The following is a 27,773-nucleotide window of genomic DNA, read 5'->3' on the forward strand; positions in this document are numbered from 1 at the left end:
AATATTCTGCTAAGTGAAAAAAAAGAATAGCTTACAAAAATACAAGAATATCTCAAATTGTAAAAATATGATGTCCGTATATATCTACATAGATTTAAATGTCAAAAAAACCACCCAGAAAGAAATGCAATGAAATACTAAAAGTGATTATCTGTGTTGAGATTGAGTGATTTTATTCTCTTACTTCTCTATAATAATCAGATATGACATTAATAATAAAAATATAAGAAATTTAAAGACATGAAACAACAAAAGGTAATTATACAAAGCATTTTATGGCACTTAAAAAGTACTCACACATACTGTTTAATTGTATTTTAACAAAACCCTTTTAAGGTTCATATTTGAAGACACTGAGACTCAGAGAAATTAAGGCCACTTTGAGGTAAGCTCAGCCAGGATTAGTGTAGTCAATAAACATGAATTGAATTGCTGTAATGGACTAAATACTGAGAACAGAAAGATAAACTCAAGGAGCTTAGAGACTAGCAGAGAAGAGAGAAAAGATGTACAATATATGTTATGGACTGTGAGGTAGGAACAAGTTCCAGTTTCACAGCGATACATGGAGGAAAGAGTGATCAACTTTACCTCATTAGGTCACGAAAGTTTGAGTTGCAACTTTAAGAAGGAAACCAACAAATTAAAAAACTGGTAGGAAAGATGGAAAGGGTATTGCAGGTAGAGGGAGACAAGGTTTAGTTACTATCTGGGTGTGTGTGTGCAAAATAAAAGAAACCATCTAAAATGACTCCCAGATTTCAAATTTAAATGAGTGAACGGAAGTTAGCAACCCTCAATAAGCTAGGGAAAACAGGACGAAGAATAAACTTGGGGAGAAAGATGAGTTTGACTTCGCCTTCCAGGAAAAACCATCTAATGTGCACCCGAATACACAAGTTTGGAGCTCAGAAAAGAATAGATGGACTTAAGACAAAGTTTTGGTTGTTATGAGCATCTGGGTGGTAGCTAATTCCATGAATAAATTAGATCAGTTAGGAGGTCATACACAGTGAAAGAGGGAACCAGGATACAATATTTAAGGATGAGCAGAGGAGACTGAGGAGAAATAGTTAAGAGGCAGGAGGAAAGCAGTGTCTTAAAAGCCAAGGAAGAAATGACTTTCTTTTAATTACCAGGATCCTTGTGTCACCATAAGCATTTTCCAGGGGAAAGAAAAATAAATGAACACCAAGTATAAATACAAATACTAATAGAAGAATACTTCATTCCTTACTTCATCTCTGCTGATGAGTTCATTGGAAAAGGTGAGTCCAGGCATCAGACCTCTTTTCTTTAACCAGAATATAGCAGCAAATGAGCCTGAGAAGAAAATTCCTTCTACAGCAGCAAAGGCCACCACCCTTTCCCCTAGGAGACAAAAACTAGTTTCATTGTACGAAATATTATATGCTGCAGACATTTTTAAGCTACACACACACACACACACACACACACACACACACACACTTTACATATTTTTTTAAAATATATATTTTATTGATTTTTTACAGAGAGAAAGTGAGAGAGATAGAGAGTTAGAAACATCGATGAGAGAGAAACATCGATTAGCTGCCTCCTGCACATCTCCCACTGGGGATGTGCCCGCAACCCAGGTACATGCCCTTGACCGGAATCGAACCTGGGACCTTTCAGTCCGCAGGCCGACGCTCTATCCACTGAGCAAAACCGGTTTCGGCAGCATATTTTTATAACAATATCACAACTATTCTGCCCAGAAACCAAATCAAGTTAGTGCAATAGCCAAGAGTCCTTAGGAGGAAATCTGCCTCCTCTACCTACTAGAGCAGAAAAAAGTACAGAAAGGTATATCTACTTCAAATCCTATGTCTAACACTGAACTCTCCTATAGGTCTTGGTATGCAGACAAAGGAGAACCTTCTACACTAAAAAAGAAGAAGTGATTTATCTGTGCACCACACGTGCCTGTGAGTACAGTAAGTGTGTGTGCCTCAAGAATGGAGAGAAGATGGCTTTTATAACAAACTAGAGGCCTGGTGCACGAAATTTCATGCACAGGTAGGGTCCCTAGGCCCGGCTGGCGTACTCACTGTTAGGCAAGGACTTTGCAGAAGCCAGTCTCCTAACATGTCTCTAGTGGCAGCATATCTGCAACATTATATCTTGCGGATGATTATAGGTTTAACCCAAAAGAAGATCCTTCTCAAGCCCCTATGCCACATTGCATACCTGAAATATTTATGTACATGTCTGTCTAGGGAGAAAAGTTTGTTTGGTAAGACTGTAAAATAAAGGCAACTGAGGACTTGAACCAACTAAAGATTATAGTTGGTATCCCAGTACTTGTTGGGAGACCAAATACACAATAGCAGGCTCTTAATAAATGTGTCCTGATCTAAATCAATGGAAACTATGTAAGTACTAGATGATAAAAGACATTATGAAATTGCTAAAACTTGATGCAAAAACTGAATAAATATTTATAACTTCCCAAACAAATGTCATTATAATATTTAATTTCAAAAAGAAAGATGACTAAGTTTAAATATTACTGGCTGCCTCTAAATAGTGTTCTGGTTTGTTCTTGTTCTTTTCCCTGATTATCGTAAACAAACCAAATCAGATAGATCAATTATATCAAATACAACTATTCTGCCCAGAAACCAAATCAACAAGTTTTTTCAAAATCTTTTTTAAATTAAGCACTATATCTCAATTTTTAAAAAACTAAGCATATATTTAAGAATTTTTAGCTATATTGGAGTTGAATCTTCTTATAACATGTTAACTTTCAAATAAGCTAATGCTTTTTTAAAGGAATATTCTTAGGTTCTCTTTAGCTAAATGTAAAGGATTAGAAGAGTCTGGTTCTGAGGAAAGAACAGTTGTTCTACTGCATTCTAGTAGGTCACCTAAAATACTAGCAAAGCCCTAAGCCAACTTCATCAAGCTAAAGGCACTAACAGGGCAGGTGGCACAATTAGTTCATAAAACTGCACTTCCCCAGCCAGTTAACAGGAAGTACAGGTGTTTGGTGAAGCGAGACAAAGTTTTCGTGTCTTTTAGCTCCTCTCCCAAAGAGAGCCACCAATGTGTTCTTCACTTTTTCCTTTCCCACCAGCCATTCCACTCTCCTGCACCATTTGAGACCATGTTCTTTTCCCAGAGGCCCTGACTCAGAACCCTAAATGGAGTTTGCCTTGAGAGTAAGCAATAGGGAGAACTTAAATGGAGCCTCTGGTGCTGCTTGCTGACTGCACCCTCCTTTAATTTTCTGTATTTCTAGGTTGCTTTCGTTGGCAGTGTCATGAAATACATGCTTTCTTGGCGCCTGTTCTTCATTTTTTTTTTTTTGCCTGTTCTCAATTTTCCATCAGTAATTATCCATCCTAATATTTTCATTGCATATTGAACATCTTGGAATTTCCCTTTTTTTAATCTCTAAAGCCATTGTTTCTCAAAATGTGCCTTTCAAACCATTTGTAGGAAATAAACTATGTGTAAAATACAGATTCCTCAGTCCTACCTGGGCCTCTTGCATCACTCGGGTGAAGACCAGGATTCTGCAGGGCTTTTCCACAAATTCTCCAGTGATTTTTTTGCACATTTAGAATCACTGCTTTTCTCATTCTTAAAATGAACTGAAGGCAACACAAATGTATCTGTTTCTTCCCTAATGTACTGTAAGCTTGTCATACCTTACATTACATCACTGACTGCAATGTGTGCTCCAGGGATCGCTGGAAATTCACAGACCAAGGAGGTCTGTGGGGTCAAAACTATTTTCTTAAAAATACTAAGGCACTACTTTATATTTTTTACTACCATTCTCTCCTGAGTATATAGTGTTTTGCAGATGCTACATGGCATTACCATAATAATCTGAAAAGCCTAGTAAAATACTCTCTCTTTTCTAACTACTTATCTGAATGAGGGTGGATTTTTTTTGTACACTTCAACTAAAACAACATCATGCAAATACAGAAGCAGATATAATTCAGCTGTCTTCTATTTAGTCAGGCATTAAAAAGATTTGCAAAAATTATAAAGTATGTCATTCTCACTAATTCTTTTCTGGAAAATATAGTTTTTCAAAAATATGTTAAAATCTAACAGGTTATTCTCATTTAAAAATGCATTAATAAATATGTTTAAAGTTTATTAGTTTTAATTTCTAATACGGAAATATCAATAACCCACACAAATAAAAGCACTCTGGAGTCCTCAAAAATTTTTTAAGTGTACAAATGAGTCCTGAAATAAAAAATCTTGAGCTCTGCTTCCCCACATTTTAATTCAATCCAGAAAGTAAAGAACACAAATTATAAAATAGATAAGAATAAGACAGATACTTAGAGGTATTCAAATGAATTATCTGAATAGTTTAATTAATTTTAAAAAGATGTACTGAGCAACTACTACATATAAGATACAATGTTAATCACTTCCTTTAAAAAGTTATAGAATTTCAACTCATCCAGAAGAGTAAAAAATAAGCCTGTTCCTGCAAATGGTTCCTTGTTCTAGTTGAATGCACTAATCTTTAGTTTTTCAGAAACTATGTATTTGTTTCCTGAAGAATGTAAGACTTTGACTCACCTTAAATTTAAAAAATAAACATTCCTGAAAGCAGATATAAACTGTGGATTGCTTTAAGACTCTTGCCAGATTCTATGTGACTGACGTATTTACTTGTTATTATACACTGACATCTTAGCCTTTTAACTTTCAATTTATTAAACAGAATAGGTACAGTTTTCGATTATTTTAATTTTTTAAAATAACTTTATTGATTTTAGAGAGAGAAAGGGAAAGAGAGAGAAACATCGATCTTGCCCCACTCGGGGATGAACCCACAACCTGGGTATGTGCCCTGACTGGGAATCAAACCCACCACCTTTTGGTGGCCAGGACAATGCTCCAACAACTGAGCAGGGCAGTTTTAGATTATTTTAATCCTGGTTCCTAATTAATTAGAAAGAATGATTCAAATAAAGGTGCACATTGAGACTTTGAGACAATTACACCAGGTAAAATAGTATTATAACGCTCAAGGCAAGTTTGATGTATATAAATTAAAGCTACAAACCAAAAGTAGATTTTCTATCTGCTATCCACCGCAAGGCCCAATCTGCTTTTTTCTTAACATATGGCATTGTTTCAATTGCATTAAATAAAAATTCCCTGTAAAAACAAAATAATTAATGGCAAAGTTATTAACATTTTTTTCTTAATCAAAATAAATGTTCATTGGCTAATTAGATATAATAATTGCAACTCTATGGTCTACTACCAGATTTGTAATTTTTCTGTATTTCTGCATATCCACAAAATATAGAAGTTAAAGTAAAATTCAAATTAGTGGTTTGGATCTGGTCTGATACAAGACCAAATAATTACGATATTCAATTGCTATTCAGAATGTGCTCCACAGATTAACAGGTTCTATACAAGTTCTTTTTTTTTTTTTTAAGTGAACACATTATTGGGCAATAGTAAACTTTACACTCCTATATATACTTCTGTATTTGAAAATTTCCCTAACATTTCATTTCAGAGTAAATTCTGCTCTAACATAACCAAGCAATATGATAAAACTTTGTAAATAAAACCCCAGTGATGATACCTTTTCTTGGGCTCTCTGATGTAAGTGTCTATTAGCAAACTGTACATCTCTGAGTGAACATTCTCGATGAGAATTTGAAAGCCATAGAAACAGCGAGCTTCTGGAACCTGCACCTCCTGACTAAATCGCTCCACCTATGAAAATAAGGGAAACATATATATCCAATTCTGTGGGCTCTCATTAAACACTGCAAATCAGAATCTGGACATCAGAATTATCACTTAAAAATTGCCTGTCATGCCACTAGCAGGTCAGAAAGATCTTATGGAGTATTTTAAGCAGTACTATTTATCAACCCTCCACAGTAAAGTAGCGGCATGATGAATTCTTAAGCAATTAAGTGAATTGATCTGTTAGGTAGAGAAACTGACTATAATGACAAATAAACTGTAGAACATCTACCAAAAAATAATTATTTCATTTTGTATAACTGACCTTAAGTCTTTTTTTTCCAACAGCAGATAGATCTACTGAAGCCCCTTTCAGCCCCTTTCAGTTAATGATAAAAGTTCATATACCTCTATTTTCTTTAACAAGAAGGCATGCCTCCTGGCCAACCATAATACAAGTTTAAAAATCGGGAGCCAGAACCCAGAGCTATATTACAGAGCTCCAGAAGGGTTATTTAGGTGCAGGTTCTTTATTAGGGTTCACATCTAAGGGTAGAAATCAAACTCATGCTTATGCATTTTAAATTGGTACAAGATGCTTGGTATAATGACATGGTGCTGGTCAAATAATAGAAATGTATTCTTTCCTTTGACACTTCGTCAGAAAAACAAATTCAAGAAATAAGCTTCATCAAGTTAATCTCCTAGAGAAAAATGTTTAGGTTCAGTCTAATTATCTTACTGCCATTATCTTCATTCAACTGCTAAATGGAAACAAAAGTAAAATAAAACAAAAATCTTACCAAATTTTCATTCACTATTCCATCACTGGCTGCAAAAAAGGCTAAGATGTGGGAGATAAAATACTTCTCATCTGATTTAAGCTTATGCCAGTGTGGGAGATCCTTTGATAAGTCAACCTAAAATAAAAAGATTTCAACATTTTGACTTGAAGTTAAATTCTCAAAATATTTGGAAAAATAACTTCCACCTCAAAGTTAAGGAGGGACATCTCATTAGCGGGAAAATTTTTAAGAAGGAAAAAAATATTAACATCACACTACAGACTGAATGTTTGTTTTCACCATCATCCACAAATATCTATGTTGAAATGTCCAAAGTGGTGGTGTTTGAGGTGGAGCCTTTGGGGTGATGAGGCCATGAGAGTGAAGCCCGCATGGATGGGATTGGTGCCCTTAAGAAAGAGGCCCAGAGAGCTCTACAGCCCTTTCTGCCATGTTAGGACACAGCACGAAGACAGCCTCCAACTTACAAAAATGTTACATATCAAGTATATCAATAAAGCTGGGGGGAAAAACATAATTTAGTGGTACTGGAACAAATGAAGAAAGGGGCAAAAGGCAGGAGAGAATAGAATCTGGTCAAGAAAGAACTGAGGTGAATAAACTAATGACTTCCAGCAGCTGATGCTTTAACATTTTATATAATACATAACAACTTATATAACACAATAGTGTTAGATAATTAGGCAGTTATATATAGACAGATAATTAAGCAGTTATAGCTGCTACTTTAATGAAGTCTAATCTACTTTCATATCTAGAAGTAATGCCAGGCAGGTCACAAACAGGGGTTTTAAAGCAATTTATAAGTATGACTTCCTCTGAGAATAGAAATGTTTCAAACATGTTTATTAGAACTAGTCCTTGGAATTAATAGCGAGATATACTCTAGAGTTTGGTGGAATCTACAACTCAAAAACAGTCTTTAAATGTACCCTGTAGATATCATTTCAGCTCGGGGAGATCTCGTAAGTATGTTTCACAGTCACCTCATAAACATTTGAGGTATATAATTGTCCTTTGTCCTTCTTTTATTTATTCTACAAAACCCTAATCTCTTTTACCATTTTAAAAAGGACTTGTTCACCCTTTGAATCATTTGTGTTCTTTTCTAAAATCCTTTCCTCATTACTTTATTCTTTCACTGATTACTGAGCACCTACTTACTATTCCTGAACTTAAAGGATTTGACAGTTGGGGTGTTCTAGTCAAGAATGAGAAGTGGCTTTCATTAGTTATTTTTATTTACTTGCAGCAAGTAAAGGAGACGGGATTCACATTCAAAGCACTGGCTTGCGAAAGGGAGGCTTAGCCATTGGTTATCTACACTATTTGGCTAATTCCACATTGGTTTCTTCTTTTCAGTTGACTACACTTAGTGTTGGGTTCCTGTCAAGCTCATTCTCTTTACAGCTGCATCTGCAAAATACTGTGCTACATTTTACATTTAGCAAGAATAGCATTTAGTCAAAACTAAATGCCCAGACTGTGAAACCCTTGTCCTATCTAACACTACAAATGTCAGACACTGTGCTAAGCATTGGGATACAATGGGGCAGGAAGGGAAAAATATTTGCAAATACCTTTTAAGATATACAAGCTAAAAATCAGGTCCTATATTATTTTAGTTCAACTGAGGTTTAATTGAAGGATACCTTCCTGGTTTTTAACTATTATACTCCTGATATTAAATGTTAATATTACAATATGCTCACTCCGACATATCAAACGTATCTCTTCAAACACTCAGCTTTCAAAAGGTCCTATAAATTTTATTTATATTACATTGGTCATTTTCCATTCCCAGTGTAAACCATCTGGCCAGCTTTATCTTATTTCAGTAAAGTCATCCATTTACCATCTAAATATTGATTCCAAATTACTAGTTATCAGAATTCTGTGGATAGTTTTAAAAAAAGAATCCCAGAACTTTGTCTTTTGAATCAAGGTTTCTGATAATAAGCCATATCTTACCTAATAATAGACAAACATGTAAATTGACTGTACCTTTGCTATGCTACCAAGCCAATCAGGAGAGTATGCAAATTAACCTAACAAAGATGGCGGTTAATTTGCATACATAGGCTCCAAGTGGTGGAGCAGAGCCTGACTGCCCAGGGGCCATGAGGCTTCGCTGCGCTGCCGGCCCCAGGGCCAGCTCCAGCCGGAGCCCAGCCACAGCGAAAGCCTGGGTGCCGGGTGCCGGAGGAAAACCAGTGCCAGCAGCCAGGGGAAAGGAAGGCCTATTGCACGAATCTCTTTATTTAGGAATAAAGCTAAACCACTGATAAAACAATGAAGTCTAGAGTTGATTAAATTATAACTCATATGATTGTTTAAATGAAAAATATGTGGAACTAAATGTATTAGACTCCCTTTCAAAATATGTGTTTGAATCTTCCTATAAGCTGCCTATTAAATATATACAACCTGCATATTACAGGGTGGGGCAAAACTAGTTTTACAGTTGTTCATATGGAAAACAATGCACTAATAAATAATAATCCAAGAATAAACTCAGAACTGTAAACTTTTTGCTCTACCCTGCATAATTTTTCAAATCAGTGTTTCTTAGTCATAATACAACATATATTACATTTGCTTAAAAAATGCATATAATTTTCAAATGAATTTCAAGAAACTCAAGAATCACAAATATATTCTAAACATGGTGAATGAAAAAAGCCACCTGTATCCTCCCTTTGTTCTCTTAACTATATCTAACAAAAAAACTTTCTAAAAACCACAAACAGTTGGTGACAGTCAGGTGTGCCAAGCACTACAACCCAATTTAAAAATGCTGGGGTCTTGTTTTGCTCTATATGTTAAATATAACAAAGATGTTAACAATATAACAAGGTTGAGTAGGTGGGTAAAATTCATAACAGAAGCTTCAAAAATTGGTGCTTCTGATTTCTGTGCAACTCTCCCCCCATTCTGTGTAAAATAATGGTTTACAGTTATCTGGCTTACTAAGTGCCAAGTAACATTCTAAATATGGCATTAATCTCATTAATAAGATTTCTCTGATCAATCCTCATAACAGTCCCCCAAACCAGGTACTATTAGCTCAGTATAACAATGAGGAAGATACACAGAGAGGCTAAGCAACTTTTCCAGTTCCACAGCAAATGGTAGGTCCAGGATTTGTCTGCTCTCGAGCCTGCATTCGTTACAGCATGTATTTACATGTACAGAATCACTCTCATGAAAAAACAGACAGGCATATAGTCCCAAATATATCTATCCAAACAGATATATATATAGAGAAATATATAGTAGAGGTAGAGATATAGAGAGATTAATACACACATATACCCAGAGAGCAAGAGTTCTATGCAGGTATCATCCATCATACTGGTACAATGTCCATTTTTCGATGTCTTGTAACAGAAGATGTGAACACTGCAACACAGAACATGATTACTGACGAAAGGCGATGCCACTTACCTCTTCTGCTGTCCAGAAGGATGCCTGTGCCTGTTTATACATTTTCCAAATATCGGGGTACTGGATTGGAAAGATGACAAATCGGCGCGAACTCTTTCTTAGGAGTGGTTCTTCACTTGACTTTGCTTCATTTTCGTTGGTATCTGAAGATAACCTCTTTGAAAATTAAAGTACAAACACCCATTTTGTGTAGACATCTCCTCCTTATTCATACCTAAACATACACCTGAGGGAGTTGGGGAAACAGCCTAGGTTTGGGAGCCAGCCTGGTTGGGTTGAAGCCTTACTTGTCACCCCGTAGCTGGTTAATAAGTGTTTGGTTGGTTGTGTAATCATAGCAAGTTGCTTAACGTCTTTGAGCCTCAGTTTCCTCATCAGTAAAATAATACCTCTCTCACAGGTGATCATCAAATTAATTTTGATGATTAAAGTGCTTTAAACAGAGCCTGGCACATATAAGCCTTGAACAAAGTTATTGTCATTAATGCTATTTTGAGGATAAGCACAAAACTAGACCCATAAATGTCACAGAGGGAACATTTCTAAGTTAGTGAACCAAACATTCCCTTTCGTTCCTCTCTCAAAGACAGAATGCTGGTTTGAGATAGACATAAGCTAGTTATAAGCTTTTTGGTTTTTTTAGTTTAATGTTTTTTTTTCTAATTTTAACTGAAATATAATCTTACCTGAAAACTCTGTACCAACAGAGGTTTCGTCTGAAGCTGACCATATACCAATCTGTTATTGCTATTTACATGTTAAACTTACTGCATAGAGTCTCACTGTGGGCTGTCTCAAAGCTTTGTGGAATAAAGTGAGGAACACATACCTACATACATACTACTTGGAAACAAGGTGGCATTCTCACAAGGTGGAGAGCCGTATTTTTTTTTAAATAGTCAGCAAGAGTATCAGAAGAGTTGTGTGTCCATGAGAATGATTATATGTAAAGTATATACAAATAGGCTAAAACGTGTATAAATTGAGACTATTGGGACATATTTCAATTCTGGACTCGCAACTCAAACTGTTTCTCTTCTGTACCAGGCATACCAGGCCCGTACATTGTGTTCCTCACCATTGCCTCCACCAGTCCTCATACCTCTCCAAATCAAGTGTGCTTAAGCTTTGAGGCTAAGAGGCAAGACCAGATGACAGAAAGGCCCACAGTCAATGCCTGAGACACACAGACACAGGTGGGCTTCCACATTTCACACATGCTGCCATTGTAGCATAGACTGCCTTATTTGGTAAGTACTTATTCTGAAGGTACAAGCCTCCCCAGATAGAGCACAGAAGCCCCAGAGTGTACAAACTAGTTTTTCTCTATTGTGATGTTCCTGTAGGACTGTGTCAAGCATAAAAGGCCAATAAGCATTAGCTAAGCAAGTGAATGAATGGGCTAATTTCTCTTTATCCTGGGCTCAGGTTACTGAATATTGTTAGACTTTTTTTAGTTTAATGTAAGGTCACAATACATCAGTGAAATAATATAATGACCACTCAAATCAAGCCTTCTCGGAGTGCCCCCATCTTTCTCCCCACCCTCCATTACCCCAAATGCCTGGATTAAGTCCAACATAGCACATGATTCACTGCAATTTAATTCCCTATTATGTGTCTATAGACTCCTCTAGACTATCCTTCTTGAAAATAAAAACGAACTTTACTTTAGTGGAATCCCCAGAGCCTAGCATAGTACTTGGCACTTAGTCGAAATTCATTCCAGAAAAAATGAAGAAAATGTTTTAAATGGAAGTGGTCAAGTTTTTTAAATGTGTGTGTTATGTGTGTTGCCACTGAGTGCGTTCAGTCTCCAAAGAACCATAAGATACTGACACACTGCAGTTCTAGGCTCCAGAACAGGAGGTAGGCATAAGAGCAGGTCCTCTGGGTCTGGCACGGAGGCTCTTTTGCGCCATCACCACATGGATGCTTTATATACATTATCCCACTTAATCTGTAAACAGCTCTGACACATAGAAAACTATTTCCATTTTACAGATGGGGAAACTAAATCTTGAAGGATGTAAATAGCATACCCAGGATCCTACAACTAATAAGTGGCAGAAATAAGATTAGAACTGGGATATGTCTGAACTCAAAGCCTTGCCTGAGGCTACACCTCTATATGCATGGACAGCAGCTAGAGGAAGGCCAGCTCTACCTAAAACCCAGAATTCAAAACACTGAAATGAACTACACCTACAGAAGAGTATACATTACTATCTCCCACTAAGCAAAGTTCCTTCAACAAAGTGGTAGTGATATAACTGGCAAAGGAGGAAACCACCAAATTTGACTTTAGGAAAAAATAATTTCTTTGTCAATAAAGTTGAAAGAACCAATGTGACTTGAAACTGGTACAAAATAAAGAAAGAAAAAACACACAGCCAAATCGGTAAGGTTTAAAGCAATGGTTTTTAACTGATGCAAGTTTAAAAATCTACAGAGGAATACTTTCTCAAAATGCATTTGCCTTCCCTTTTACCAGGTTAAAATTAATATATGTAATGAAATTACGAAGCATTGATGGGGACATAGTTCACAGGTGAATGAGACAATAAAAATAAGACTGAAAATAAACATTTTGGAATTTGCCACCTCTATAGGTGAACCAAATAACCCTATTTTATTCTAGACTGTCCTTTATAGTACACAACTGTATTCATTTAAAATAAGCGCATTCATGTTTTCAGGCAAGTTATTTAATCTGAGCATCATCATCTGTAAATCAAAGATAATACTTGCCATACTCTGCACACTTTCAAGTGCTATACACTTTTAAAATTATTACTGTGTTATTATTGAACATAATAATTTCTGGTTGTCTCTCTCTCTATACTTAAAGAAATGATAAAAGAACTATTATAGTGGTTAATTATTTGATCAATCAATACCTTCTATGACTTGCCCTCAGGGAAATAAAGAACTCTTAGAAAAGTTTCAAATTTAAAGCCCAATTGAAAAGGCAGAAGTCTGCAGTCAACAGATATTTCAAACTTGTCTAGGCCCACGTTGTTCTTCCTTTAGTTCTCCTAGGTTGTGCTTTTATCATCATTTATAGCATGTTGCTATGATTCTGCATTTCTCTTTTCTTTTTCTTTCTTAAATATGTTTTGTCTCTGGGGTACAGAGCTAGAATCCTTGACCTTCACTATATCTGCTATGTGGCCTGTACTGAAGTTGAGAAGGACATCATAAGCAGCAAACCTTTCACACGAAGCATCCTGGAGTTTTTAAACGCTGACAATAATTGACCAACAACAGGACCTACGAAAACTGCTCAAGACTTGTACCTTTAAATAAGAATGAAAATCATGTTTGTACATTTATTCTTCCTATTCCATCCTGATAATATGTGGACTGTTAAGAGAAGAAGCTGGATTAAAGGGCAGGATGAAAGATTTTGCAATGTGAATAAAACAAGTTTAACCAATATAAACCTTTGAACTGAGCTAGATATGACATGGAAATATTGCTTATTTTCATGATGCTTAGAAAAATTCAGAAACATGTTAATGCAGTGTCAGGGGTGTCACGAGTACATTCCAAAGCTGTAGACTCTCTATGAACCTGGGTTAGGAAGCCATATGTTAGAAAAGAAAGCAATGTGAAGGGGAGGGGCGGGGGGAAGGGCCTAAGAGCATGTAACATTTTTTAAAAACTGGAAGAATCTTTGTAAATTTGGACTTACAGTATGGGGGGACAATGGAAGGAGATGAAATCAGAAAGAACGCAGAGAGTCCTTCCCAAGTGTGTTTTCCAAATGTGCTCTGAAGAACTCTGTGGTCTCTCTAGTGTCACAAACATGAGATTAGAACTTTAGTTTTAAATGTGTTTTCAACCTTTTAAAAATAGTAATAAAAATAACAAGTTGTTTTCTACTGTACAGCAAGGAAACTACCAATGCGTGAACTTGTGTTTCCAGGTTGTCGTTTTTCTTTTTTGTGTGTGTTTGGGGGAGGGGATAAGCTCGGAGGACAGTTTCTCTAGCTAGCTCTGCTTAACTGAAGAATGCCATGAGACTGAAAGAGAGGCAGTTAAAAAAAAAAAGCAAAAAATAAAAAATACCCAGTAATCATGTGTATCTATTTTTCAGGAGTAAACCAAAAAAAATTTTAACCCTCCTCCTACCCCCCCAAAAGGAAAAAGAAATAGTATTAATGGTACCAATAATACAGTAGAAGCCCTCCTATTCAAAGTAATCCAAACTGGTAGTTGAAAATTGGCTAATGTAAGAAATCAGAAGAAAATGACTTAGCTTAAAACATGTAACTTACATTTACTAACTAATCTCCTTTTATAAAGCCAAAGCTTTTTGTTATTGTTGTTAAATTGGCTCACTAATTGACATCCCAAATTTTTCTGGCATAAACACACTATGATGCATCACCTATGCTTTTTAGTTTTAACATCCTTAAGATAGAGCAATCTGAGGGCAGAATCCTTACCTCTTTTATAAATATCACCAATCTTTTTTTATTTTTATCTAAGTCTACAGATTTTGTTTTAACAACTTATCTTTATTGAGTTTCCCAAGCTTTCAAGTTTTCATAAACAATTTTCTTTTCATACTCATATATTATTAGTTTACATAATAGTTAAACTACAATAATTACAAGTACAGTTGGTATAAAGAGGACTAGAAATAAAGGTAACTGATGCTGGTAAGGTAAAACTCAGAATTATGTGAATGCATCAGGGAGCAGCCTCAATGCACTCTAACGCACATGGGTTGATAAATGCTCAGAACTGGCTAGCAGTACATTTATTAAGAGAACTCTGGTAAATATGCAAAGGAACTGTTTGCTAAGTTTGGTATAAATCTTCAGTTATCATCTACACCCCAATTCAAAGCAGCAGGTTCATCAAAACAGCCTCATTATTCCATTAATTGATTTATAATATTACATATGTTTACTTTAAAAATTACATTCATAAAATACACAAAAGTGGATTTAATCAGTGTTGCACTTATAATTTTGTTTGGAAAATAGGCCCAGGTGTTAAAGCCATGGGAGGGCCTTAAATGCAAATCTACATGAATTTTGCCACAGCTATTTCCCTAAAGCCATTTTGATGCAACTGTTTTGACTCTTTTTTACCCCAGGGTCATCATTTTGATGAAATGAAACAAAACAAATAAAAAAATAGCTAGCTTTCAGCTTTTAAAATCTGTACTCCATTTCTAAGCTTTATCTCAGGTTAAAGTGGATATGTCTACTTTGCATATTAAATGAATATTAAGATGTTGACTTTAAAAAATTTTGGAGCAAGTCAAAGTGATCTGCTTTGATATATAACACTGGCACCTGGCCTTTATCATGCAGACTATTGGGAGCTGTTGAAAGTTTTTAATCAGGTGAGAAACATGATCAGATCTGTGTTTTAAGATCACTTTTGTAGAAATGTGGTTAGATTAGAAGGGAAATTGGAGGCGGAGAGAACAATTTAAAAATTATTGCACTCCCCATCTCTTGCCCCAAATAGGAAATCAGCAGTAGAAACACAAAACTGATTTAAGACACATACAAAGGGCTCAGCACCTGAAGGATAACTGAATAAATCTGACAAAAACTCTTGCTTCTCTAATTAGATGTTTAACAAAAGTTTAATTTGAATGAACTCGCCCCACCAACACAAGCCACAACAAGAATAAAAATCTGCGAACACGAAAGTCTTTAAAAAGTCAATTCGGTCAATAAAAAACATAATGGGCCAAAACCGGTTTGGCTCAGTGGATAGAGCGTCGGCCTGCGACTGAAAGGTCCCAGGTTCGATTCCGGTCAAGGGCATGTACCTGGGTTGCGGGCACATCCCCAGTAGGAGATGTGCAGGAGGCGGCTGATCGATGTTTCTCTCTCATCGATGTTTCTAACTCTCTATCTCTCTCCCTTCCTCTCTGTAAAAAATCAATAAAATATATTTAAAAAAAAAAACATAATGGGTTCAGTTTCAAGATATCCAGGGGAGAGCTGAAAATACAACTCTATGGTAGGCAGAGGCACTATCTCCTCTCCTTCCCGAATAAGATAAAGATGCCATTGGTAGTCACCACACCACGGGGAGGGTTGTGATTTTCCAGGGCAATCATAGAGCAGCAGCATGCCTGAGGACCAAGCCTACAGAAAGGGGAGGTGGAAAAACAGAGACAGCTGGGATTAAAACCCACTGACGTGGATGTAAAGCAAAGGCAGTCTCGATCTGATCTGGCTAAAGGGTCAACAGTTGAGACAGCGAGGAATTTGGTAAAGGGTCCACACTCTGGATATTTGCGGTTCTCAACCTGTGGGTCACGGCCTCTTTGGGGGTCGAACGACCCTTTCACAGGGGTCGCCTAAGACCATCGGAAAACACATATATAATTACATATTGTTTTTGTGATTAATCACGATGCTTTAATTATGTTCAATTTGTAACAATGAAAATACATCCTGCATATCATATATTTACCTGACGATTCATAACAGTAGCAAAATGACAGTGATGAAGTAGCAACAAAAATAATTTTATGGTTGGGAGTCACCACAACATGAGGAAATGTATTAAAGGGTCGCGGCATTAGGAAGGTTGAGAACCACTGGAAGAGGTTAGGAATTTTGTGGGCCAAAGATTTTCAAACATCTGGGGAGCTGGGAGGCTCAGACTCTAATTCTCCCCACTTGCTCCCAACCTCCAGCTGCTGGCGTTCTTTGTGCGGCGCCATTTGAAAAGCATTTCTATGGATAGACATGGAAAATTCCTGAGTAGCAATGAACATGAACAGAGATGGCATTAGGAAGATTCATCAGATATCCATGAATTAAGAAAGAAAAACACCCTAGATTTTGGTAGTAACTATGGTGTCAAGTTCAGAGGTGGAAATGACAACCTGAATTAAAGATATGGCAGCTGGCATGCAAAAGCTGCTTGAGTGGGACTTTGCCAGTCTGAGGAGCCGGGCACTTTTTGGGTGGGAAGTGAGACCCTTTGGGGAGTTTTTATTTGGAGGGGGTGACACGGAGGCCCTGATTTGATGACGGATTAAGTTGGCAGAGGTAAACAGGTCCGGGAGCAGGTAAGACTGGGGGTAGAGAGACAACTAGGTGTGAAGGGATGCGAATCTGAAATCAAGTTTCTTAGAGGTATTCCACCTTCTCTCCCCTCCCAAGAGCTTTTGGTTCATTATCAAAATTGATTACGAGGTGTAGGCCCCGTGATTTACATTTTTTACAAAGTACTCCTGGTGATTCTGATGCACCTCAAATGCTAGACAAAGTACTTAAGGCATCCTTGCACCTCAAGTTTAAACCGTTCAGACCGTAACATGCGTTCACTTAGATTCATTCTAGACCTAAAGTTCTGCTCCTGTCTCTGTGGATGTGTATCGCTTAGATGGGGATGATAAATGAAAATCAACTGCCAGGTCTTTAGCCTAAATGACTGCGGGCACGAAAGGAAACACCTGAATGGTCTCATTCAAGGGGGAAAATCAGTACTAAACGTATTTGTGTTTCAAAACAGGAAGAAAAATCAGTACTAAACGTATTTGTGTTTCAAAACAGGAAGAAAAAGTTTGAGGGATATTTTCAACAAACGTTTAGTTAGTTACTAAATGTTTACAAAATAAAAAAAGTATTTTTATTTTGGAAATAAAATCTGGACTCTGCCACTTTCTAAAGAAATGTAGGGCTAAGCATAATTCTCTGTCTGAAATTCTATGAAATCAAAGAAACGACACGCAGCAACAGGTTCAAGCGAAAAACAAATGGTTTAGAAGTATTTACAAAAAAATAACAGGGTATGGAAATTACAGAGCAACAATTTCAACTACCCGACGACACTCAGTCACGGCTTCTTTACTGTTCCTATGTGCGTTTATTGACGTAGAAGCAGAGGCGAGGATAAGCACGTTAATTTCGGTTTACGCAGCACCCGTAGCCCGCTGTCCTTTGCATAAAGCATTTCACTCCGTGCTCTGTGCGGGCAGGATCATGTCTACTGTGCCAATGAAGCAAGTTACGCCCCAGCGATTCACAGCGAAGCAGCCAGGTCTGCGCAAAACCGGCCGCCCGAGCTGATCACCTTGATTAAGGTTTCCCGTCCACCTGCGTCAACTCCCACATCCCACCATCCCACCCCCCGGGCGGCATGCACTTGGCTACATCCACCAGCCCTGGCTCCGGGCCTCGGTTTCCCCGGCCAGGTCTCCAGAAACGGGACGGACGCGGGGAGAGTCACGGAGGGGGTGCGCTCGCCGCGGCCTGAGCCCCAGAGCGTTGCCCTGTCCGGGCCTGGGTGCAGCGCGGGGGAGCAGAAGCCCGGCTCCCACCCCTCCCCTCCCGGCGGGGACGGCCTCCTGGGCACTGCAAAGGACGAAAGCAGGCTGCGGCGAGGGCTCCGGGCCCGGCCTACGCAGGGTTTCCGACGGCAACGGGTAAAACTTCCCGCCGCGGTCCTGCCCCTGGCCAGTCCCCGCCGCACCCTGCGTGCCACTGGCCAGGGTGACTGTGGACCCGAGGAAAAGCGGCCGCAACGTTTACCTCCTCCAGCTCAGGCCCGGCCACTTCCGGCCTTTCCGGGTCGCCCATCGCGCAGACTCCGCCAGAGCTCCGGCCGCTGAGGGAACCGAGCGCTCCAGGCCACCTCCAACCGGGACTGGACCCAGGTGGCCCGCGGGGCTGCGGAGTCCGCCCTTCCCCGCGGCAGAGACCCCTCCCACGCCGGTCGGCCCCGCCTCGCTCCACTGCGCCGCCCCGGCTGTCTCGCCCGCCCATTGAGGGACTCTCCCTGCGCAGGCCTGGTCCTGCCTTCCCAGCCTCACGGACCCGCCCACTCCGGATGTCCCCGCCCCCTCTACTGCCCCGCCTCGCGCCTGTCCAATGAGGGCGCTCCCTGTGCCTGCCGGCTCCGCCTTCTCTGCCGCAGGGTCCCGCCTCCCGCCTGCGGGGCTAAGACGCTCGCCCAGAAGCCGCCGGCCTCGCTTCCCCGCCCTCGGCCTGAGGTTCTCCGCCGGCGGCGTTCGGCCACGCCCTCCACGGCGGCTGGGGCTCTGCTGCTCCGGTGCAGGAGGGGCTCGCCATGCCAGGCCACCTCTCCCAGCAGCTCTCGCCGTGGCTTCAGGAACACGGTATGTCGCGCTCCTCGGCCGTCCCGAGAGACTGCCAGGTGGTGGTTAGGGGGAAAGCCACACGCTTGGTGGAAGAAAAAAAAACCCCACAAAAACAAAAACCGCACCGTTAACAGATTAACAAGTAGCAACAGCCACTTTGTGTTGTCTTTAAACTCCCGAAAGAAAGGAAGTGGTGGAGGGAAAAGTGTGTGTGTGCCTAGGGGCGCGGGGGGGGGGGGGGGGGGGGTCGAGATGAGGCGGGGGCAATGGCTCCATTTAGGAAAAGCCGTGGAAAGCTCTGAGGTGGTTTCAACAAATGGAGCCTTTAGTCACGTTGAATTACCACTGAGTGGTCAGTCAGGACGTCTCTGTAGTAGCGACAGCAAAGCCCCTCCTGCTGCAGCTGAAGAAACTGTGTCCGCCTACAGTGGTTCTCAACCTTCTGGCCCTTTAAATACAGTTCCTCATGTTGTGACCCAGCCATAAAATTATTTTCGTTGCTACTTCATAACGTCATGTTGCTACTGTGATGAATCGTCATGTAAATATCTGATATGCAGGGTGGTCTTAGGCGACCCCTGTGAAAGGGTCGTTTGACGGCCAAAGGGGTCCCGACCCACAGGTTGAGAACCGCAGGCCCGAGGAGGAGTGGGCGGCGGGCTCCGGCCAAGCGCTGGCTCCAGTCGCGGAGAGGAGAGCCGCCCGTCGCAGCTGCGGGCAGTGGCGACTGATGGGCACAGCCATTTGGTTGAATTAGGGATACCGGGCTCTTAAGGGAACCACCTCAAGCAGTGGTTCTCAACCTTGGCCGCACATTACAAATTCTGTTTGTTACTAAAGTTGTGGCCCCACCCCAGAACAAACAATTTCCGGAGGATGAGGCCCAGAAATCAGGACTTTAAAAAAGATTCCCAGGTGATTCTAACGTGTAGCCAAGGTTGAGAACCACTGAAGACATCTACCACAGAAAGGGAAAACCATTTGATCTCACAGACAAAAACCAGGTCCAGGGGCCGGAGGCTGAATCAGTCACCAGCGCCAGCGACGCTGTCCGTCATGCCTGTGGTGAAGCCTCCACAAACCCCAAATGGCAGGGTTCGGGGAGCCTCCGCGCTGGGAGAGAACAGGGAAGCGCCGCATCCTTTCCCCGCGTGGCCCATCGGGCTGTTCCTCGTTTCTATCCGTTTATAAGAAACCGGTGATCCCGTAACGTGTTTCTCCTGAGTCCTGTGAGCCACGCTGGCAAGTCACTCACACCCCAGGAAGGCGTCCCGGGACCTGGGCCTGCGGCGGGCACCTGGGCCCGGGGACAGGGTCAGAGCGGAGGTGACTTGTCGGACACCCCGCGGTGGCACGGCGCTTCGTGGGGGTGCAGGGCCACCTCCCCGCCCTCCCCACCCCAGATCCTGGAACTGGGTGATCAGAAGCTCCAGTGACCAGCGCACTCGCTTACCATCAGACCTTCCACGGAAGTGTCCAGCCCGCTGTCCGAGAACGCAAGCTCAGACACCCGGAGTGCACACTGCACACGTAGGAGCTGCGTAACCTTGTTACCCAAGCTGTTTAACCTGCGTTTCCCTGCCTGAGGATGGACAGGCTTTCTCTCATTGGATAAAATGAAATATACATGTGTACGCATAAGTACTAACACAAGTTAGTAATTAAGAAACTCCAGGATAGTCATAACAATCCAGTAATATGTATTTTTTTAATTTTAAGAGGTAATGTAAGATACTTTCCTTTTCTTTAGAGTATCTTGACATAAAGTCACACTTTAAGTTTCTACATTAATCAAATGATGTTTAAAGAATTAATCTGTATGCCTACCTACTTAATGTAAACATTGAAAATATTTTCAATTACTGCTCAGGCAGGTTTTGAAAGCACTTTAACCAGTCCTTTATCAGGAGGAAGAACCTAATTCAGGACAAGGTGGTTAACAGAAGCACTTTTAAATAGGTTATAAGTTGTAGCCATTTGGCTCTTGGGAGTTTGCAAACGGGGGCATTTATATTTGGAGGTAAAAAATAGAAAAAAGGAAAAAAAAATAATGCTCTTTGGGCAGTGTTTCATAGTCACCTGGAATGCTGTTTAAGAATAAGGATTTCTGTCTTCCACTTAAGATTCACTGAACAAGACCGTGACTGAGATCTGCAGGAACAAATTCCACGCGAGAATCTCGGGCCTACAGTCACGCGAGAACCACTGCCTCGAGGGAAGACCTCTCAGTTTTACGATTAGACCTAGAAATTACTGACAACCTTTAAACACACAAAATATCTTTAGGAGATAAATGTTTAGGGGCAAATACTAAGCAGTGAAACCATACTCTTAAAAGCCCTCTCAGAGAAGTCTGTCCCAGTAAGCCATTATGCTGGAGTCTTGATATTCAGATGACTTAGGGGGAAAATTAAAAGTAGCAACACTCTGAAAACCCTCAGTAAAGTTCATTCTTGGTCTTCTCTTCCTAAATTTGTTTTCAATTCTATTAGATTTAATCACTAAGCAAGACCAAAAGAGAACTTTATTTTACATGACTTTATTTTACATTTAAAATCATTTTATGCTTTACTTAAAAAAAAAAAAACCTCACTGTTTTTAATATTCCTAAAAGCATTTTAACCAAAATCTTGATTTAGGAAGACTTAAGACATTTTGTATTATTTTAAATATTTTTCTCAGTAATTATTAAAAATAAGTTCACAATTAGGGTTTCAAATGTCCTAATCATATCTGGTTTGTTCTCATTTCATACTTTATCAATCCCATAATGTGCATACAGAAGTGAAGGTGATATATGTTACTATTTCAGACATATCAATAATCAGCTCTTAATCTAACTACTATTTCACTTACTCAGAAATAGCATTTAGACACAAAAACCAATGTTACTTTGTAAAATAACCTTTGGTTAATTTACACAAATCTAACAGCATGTTGTGTAAGTTTTGAGTAATACAAGTTGCACTATCATTTTAGTTTTTAATATATATATGTCAGCAAGGCTGAGGACAGCATGTAGAGGACAGCATGAAGGAAGTTATATAATAAAAGTGTAGTGCCTTTGAACATGAAAAACATCCTGAAGGCCAGGAGTCCTATGAAGGAACTGAGAGGTAGGAGAGATTCCAGAGAATCTCTGCTCATTTTCAGTATGTGAAGTGACTAGTTTAAGTCACTTTATTGAAGACTTTGTGAAGAAAACCGTGTTCCATATTGTGCCATTGAATGAAGGTACCACAAGAATTTAGGTATTGGTCTGAGGTTACATAATGGGCCATCGAAAAAAGAACCTGTCACATAGGTGAGTTAATTCCCTTGCCAAGTGGTTCCCAACTTCACTTCCCCATTTATAAAAAGAAAATGTGGCCTGGCCAGTGGCATTCAGGATTCTCTGCTAACTGTAAAATGTGGACTGATTTTGTTTCTTATAGTCCATGTGTATATAAACTTTCAGTTCTTCAAATCAAAATTTTTTTGCACATAACCATGTCAGTGTATTACCCTTAGTTTAAAAATGTACAACTAGATAAAATAAAAACTATTGTTTCTTCAATATTACTTGACATTTCTTCTGTAATTTATTTAAAAAACTAAATGTAACAAGATACTTAAAAAAGGCTTTAGATACAAAAGTAGTTAAGCTGCTCACGAACATTTAAAATTACCAAAATGTATCTTCAGTAATCATGATCTTATAAAACATTTTACAGTTATCAGAAAGTGCCCAGGCTGAGTTTACATAACTGAATACCTTAGTACAAATGTCTAGTTAGAACTGAAGTGCAGTAACCTCTTGACTGACTGCTCACTGAGTAAGGATACAAAGGGGAAAAGGTGATTGTGATCAAGTATTGGCCCCATCATATGTACAAAAAGTGCCCTCACTCAAATGAACAATTACATGCAAAATATTAGTGATTTCATTTAATATCCTAGAGTTCAATGCAGCCAAAATAAACTGCAATAAGTGGTTTTTATAGGTAAAAGTGATTTTACCTCTAAGATCTGAATGTCTAGAACTTTTTACAAGTTCCATATACATGATGATACACAATTGCAGCCAACCACAAATTCAACACCATAAAAAAGTTAAAATGAAAACACAGAACATACTTAATTTTTTATTTTGAAATTCCCTATTCCCTCTATACAAGAACCTTTGCTGAAACACTTTTCACAAAGGCAGCAGTGAATTTTCAGAACATTGTACATTTTTCCCCCTCAGCAAAAAGATAAATCACAGTGTAAATTATGTTGTTCTGCTGTCATCTTTGGCTGGGGTTAGACCCAGAAGTTGTTAACTAGCAAATCATAGTTAAATGTTGCTAGTGCTCCTCAGTCCTTTATGCTACAAACTCAGCAAGGAATGTTTGTATTTATCTCTTTAAGGTACCTCCAGGGGGTGTGACAGCATTGACTTCCATAAACTTTTATAGACAAATGAAAAAAATCTACAAAATTCGCTAGTAATATTACACAGCAGTTACACACTTTTTATACTCTACACAAAACCAAAATTCTTGGTCTTAATGGCGAGTAGCAATTTCTGTTTGAGAATCTGTTTAGAGGAATAGAGTGGGACGTAAAGTCGAGAAATGCAAGTATTTGCAGTAGGAAGATGTTGGTCATCTGGTGGTCTTATTGTGATTGAGGGCATAGGCTGAAATCCTTCTTCACTGGCTGGTAATGATGGGCTTGATGTCCAAAAGTAAACCTAAACAGGAATATAATAATTACAGTTTTCGTTTTTAACAGATTAACCCCCAACCCTTAATTCTGGCAATATACTCACAAAGCCCCATTCTTGTATTAAAATCTACATAAGGGTACTGTACTTTTTGAACTGAGTTTTAAATTTATTTCTTGTACTGAAAAGGGAAGATTCAGGGTCAGAAGGGAAAAAAAAGTGTCAGATATAGAAAAGAAACTATGTTTCAGGCTCTCAGTTTCTCATCTGTAACATGAGGCTGTTGGACCAAAGGTTCTCTAAGGGTCTTTCCAGGGGCTAAATTGCATGGCATACCTCATAATGGAAAAATGCAGCATCCATCCCCCCCCCCCCCCCCCCCCGCTCTCAAGGCTCAAAATTCACACAGGTTTTTTAAAAAGTTATTTTACAGTTTATCTATTAGCAAAACAACCCAGTAATTTCAGTGCTACACTGTGACACAGAGTAACTTTATAAAAGTGATTAATGAGAACATCTACTGTACATGAAAATCCATGCAATAAGCCATATAACATTGTTTTACTACACATCTATTTTGTGTGATGTAAGATGAATGTTAACTTCTACTTTCTTTTTACTTAAATATGATAACATAATCTTTATTTTTATTAATACATTCCATTCATCATTGACCCATACATATATACATACATATCACTCTTCAGTCTTCAGTGATAATAAAATAGTGCCAATCTCTAAGGTTATTTATTTTTAAAAAAATATATTTTATTGACTTTTTTACAGAGAGAAAGGGAGAGGGACAGAGAGCCAGAAACATCGATGAGAGAGAAACATCGATCAGCCGCCTCCTGCACAGTCCCCACTGGGGATGTGTCCGCAACCAAGGTACATGCCCTTGACTGCAATCGAACCCGGGACCCTTGAGTCCACAGGCTGACACTCTATCCACTGAGCCAAACCAGTCAGGGCTAAGGTAAAGCCTTTTAAATCTAACACATTTATATTTATAGTATACAGCTAAACAAACAACTATATCCAAAATCCCAGAGGAAACCTAAATGAACTAACTTGCTGTAATTCCTGAAGCAAATAGTTTTATGAGAAATCCAGTAACTCGAAAAACCCTGTTATAGTCTAATATCCCTCAACATTTCCCCTCAGACACATCAGGATAAAACCAACAATATGTGAAGGAAAAGAGAAGAGAGGGAAAGGACACCTTGATAAACTGCTTACGCCCTAGGAATAGATTTTATATAGGCATTTAAAGAGTGGAGCTCATAAATTATAGCTATGGATAGGAAATATTAAGGCCCTTATATTGAGAGAGTCTCTCTTGCTCGCTCTCTCAAAACTGAAGAGTTAGCACATTTCGTCTACGGCCATACCACCCTGAACGCGCCCAATCTCGTCTGAAGAGTTAGCACATTTCTTTCAGGGAAAGCAGAAACTGCAGTGAGATTTAACTTGACTAACTGGAAGAGGATGTTATTAGTTTAAAAACAGCAGAAAATTAAAACTAGGGAATAGATAAGAAGTCATATAAGATAGCCAATCATTTCTATTTCTGTTTCTGATAGGCTTTACAAAACTAATACGCTGCTTGTTACAGGGAAACAAAGTTCCCAAATCCAAAGACTGACTAAAGTGATAGAACTCTACCAAGCTATTTAGGTGCTCTTGATGGCAACAAGGACAGATATGGTATTAGCCCTGGTAGGGAATTTAGGGTCCACAAGATTGGGAAAGTCAAATAACATGGAACCAATCACATAGAATTTACCACCTAGGGAATAATCTAAGTGGAAATCAATTACCAGGACGGCTAAGCCAAGAATAGAACCTGGTGACAGCCAGGACTGCTGAACAAACAGAAATATTAGTGAAGAAATACTGGAAGGCAGGGGGAAAGGGGGTGTGCACATGTAAAGATTAAGGAATACTAAAAGTACAAGTAACCATTTCCCCCTCTTGAATAAAATTTGGGGCTATACTAGATAATGTGATCATTTTTATACATTCCATGAATAGTCTAGTCTAGATTACTGAGCACTAAGGCTGGTCTAGTGGAGACTTCTCTTTCAAGATTAATGGACAGGCTGATTTGGTTATGGATATATTCCAGGTTGGTCTGACTTTAGGATCAACTTTTCACTATGACCAAAGTTGATATTACCTAATCTATGCTTCTAAGTTAATAATAGTAAGATTAAAATCATAGGCTTAATATTCACATATCACAATAAAGCTACTCTATTCCTAGTGCGAGATAATAGTCAAGACACTATACTATTCAGAAATGTTGCAAAGGCTAATCAAAAGGATGACGGAGCAGCCAAAATATATAAGCACTATGGGGGTGGGGGTCTCAACAATATGCTGGTATTATTTTCTAAGACTAATAATGTCATATTAATAGCTAAGATGTATTTATTTCACTCTGCTTATAGCTTTATTAATACTTCAAATGTTCTGTTATAGAGTAGAAAAACAAAACTGCCCATTATTTCTAACTCTCTATAATTTCTTTAGCCAAAATTAAAATAACCCACCATTTCAAACTTAAAACAAAAGGCTATCATACACACTATTTTAAATTTTTATATTTTGTTATACAAATTCTGTGAACTTAACTTACAAGATCTTGTCGTTCTGTCATGCTCATCTTCTCTACTATTGACCAGAACCAACGCTTGAATTGTAAGAGCTTCTCGGCATTTTCTCCTAAGAATGAAGAATATAAATTCAATATACTGTATCAGTAGTTATATTTTAGAGTGTTTGTTATAAAAAATGTATATAATTAAAATGTTCTATAGCCTGGCCGGCATAGCTCAGTCATTGAGTGTCGACCTATGAACCAGGAGGTCATGGTTCAATTCCGGGTCAGGGCATATGCCTGGGTTGTAGGCTCAATCCCCAGTGTGGGGCATGCAGGAGGCAGCTGATTAATGATTCTCTCTCATTATTGATGTTTCTATCTCTCTCCCTCTCCTTTCCTCTCTGAAATCAATAATATATACACACACACAATGTTATATAGGTCTAATTCCTAATATAGAAAATCAGAACCATTTGCATGATATAACACCTCTATAGTTTCTTAGTCAATAATAACTCAAGATGACAAGAAAAATGAACCACCAGTCTCAAAATTAATAATCACATGATTTTAATTCCATTTGATAAGTCATGATTATTCCCATGTTCTTAAACCAGTGCTGCTCGAATTTTAATGAGTTTCCATCACTTGGGGATTTTTTTAACATGCAGATTCTCATTCACTAGGTCTAGGAGGAAGAGAGTGGGGGAAAAACAAAAATTCTACATTTATAGAAAGCTTCAGATGATGCTGCTGATCTGAGGATCATACTTGGAGTATCTTTAGATATATTCTTTCCCCTCCTAGGTTTTTTTACTTGTAAATGAGACAAATTCTTATCTGAGAAATACTGAAAACTATATTAAAAAAATAGTACAAAACGATTACATGATGTCTTATACATTGCCAAGCATGAAGGAAAACAAGAAAATTTATCCAAATTTAACTGACTATAATTTGGCTGAAGCTGTTTGCAAAGTATGGGGAAAAAAAGGGAGAAAACTTGGTCCCTTCAATGTATGCAATAATCTTAGACTATAGGTATAATCCTCTCATAGTGAATTTCTTGGACCTTCCAGTATTTTATCGTGTAGTCACAGCTAAAAAGTCTATTCCGAGACTACAGGACTTTGAAAAAAGAGAGTTGCAGCAAATCAAGCACTGAAGGTAAATGTTATTCTAGGAGGATTATTATCACTACCTCTCTTTATTCTTTCTAGATACTCCAGGTATTTGTGTGCTGCTATATCTTTGTGTGTTTAGGTCTAGTTCTACAAAGCAAACATCATGCAGTCAAATTCTTTAACCAGAGTTTGAGAGACATGAATTGGATAAGTTTAATGGAACTGACACATGGATTTTTTTTTTCTTAACTAGTATATAAAAAATCCTTCTCACCCAGTTGCTCACCAC

The 27,773-nt window shown here is 38.7% G+C and overlaps 2 protein-coding genes across 10 annotated transcripts in view; both read right to left on the reverse strand.

Moving 5' to 3' along the window:
• Positions 1–18,786, reverse strand: part of RRM2B (ribonucleotide reductase regulatory TP53 inducible subunit M2B) — a 28,255-nt gene extending 9,469 nt beyond the window's left edge. Inside the window, exons 1-6 of one of the 5 annotated variants that reach the window (XM_081111145.1) lie at positions 18,497–18,764; positions 9,972–10,127; positions 6,522–6,638; positions 5,609–5,742; positions 5,072–5,166; positions 1,238–1,371 (exon numbers count right to left, since the gene is read on the reverse strand). In XM_081111145.1, coding sequence (XP_080967271.1) covers positions 1,238–1,371; positions 5,072–5,166; positions 5,609–5,742; positions 6,522–6,638; positions 9,972–10,127; positions 18,497–18,730 — 870 coding nt within the window. In that variant the 5' untranslated portion in view covers positions 18,731–18,764. Of the gene's footprint in view, positions 1–1,237; positions 1,372–5,071; positions 5,167–5,608; positions 5,743–6,521; positions 6,639–9,833; positions 9,927–9,971; positions 10,128–13,270; positions 13,324–18,496 lie in introns of those variants that run through there. The other 4 variants (XM_081111147.1, XM_081111148.1, XM_081111149.1 and 1 more) reach the window with 4 other exon arrangements.
• Positions 18,787–23,163: 4,377 nt separating this feature from the next.
• UBR5 (ubiquitin protein ligase E3 component n-recognin 5) overlaps positions 23,164–27,773 on the reverse strand; it is a 133,672-nt gene continuing 129,062 nt past the window's right edge. For all 5 annotated transcript variants that reach the window (XM_081111401.1, XM_081111400.1, XM_081111398.1 and 2 more), the window contains exons 58-59: positions 26,397–26,482; positions 23,164–23,782 (exon numbers count right to left, since the gene is read on the reverse strand). In XM_081111401.1, the coding sequence (XP_080967527.1) occupies positions 23,570–23,782; positions 26,397–26,482 (299 nt within the window). In that variant the 3' untranslated portion in view covers positions 23,164–23,569. The remainder of the gene's footprint in view (positions 23,783–26,396; positions 26,483–27,773) is intronic.

This window comes from Myotis nattereri (genome assembly GCF_964212035.1).
Source record: "Myotis nattereri genome assembly, chromosome: 17".
Lineage (NCBI taxonomy): Eukaryota > Metazoa > Chordata > Mammalia > Chiroptera > Vespertilionidae > Myotis > Myotis nattereri.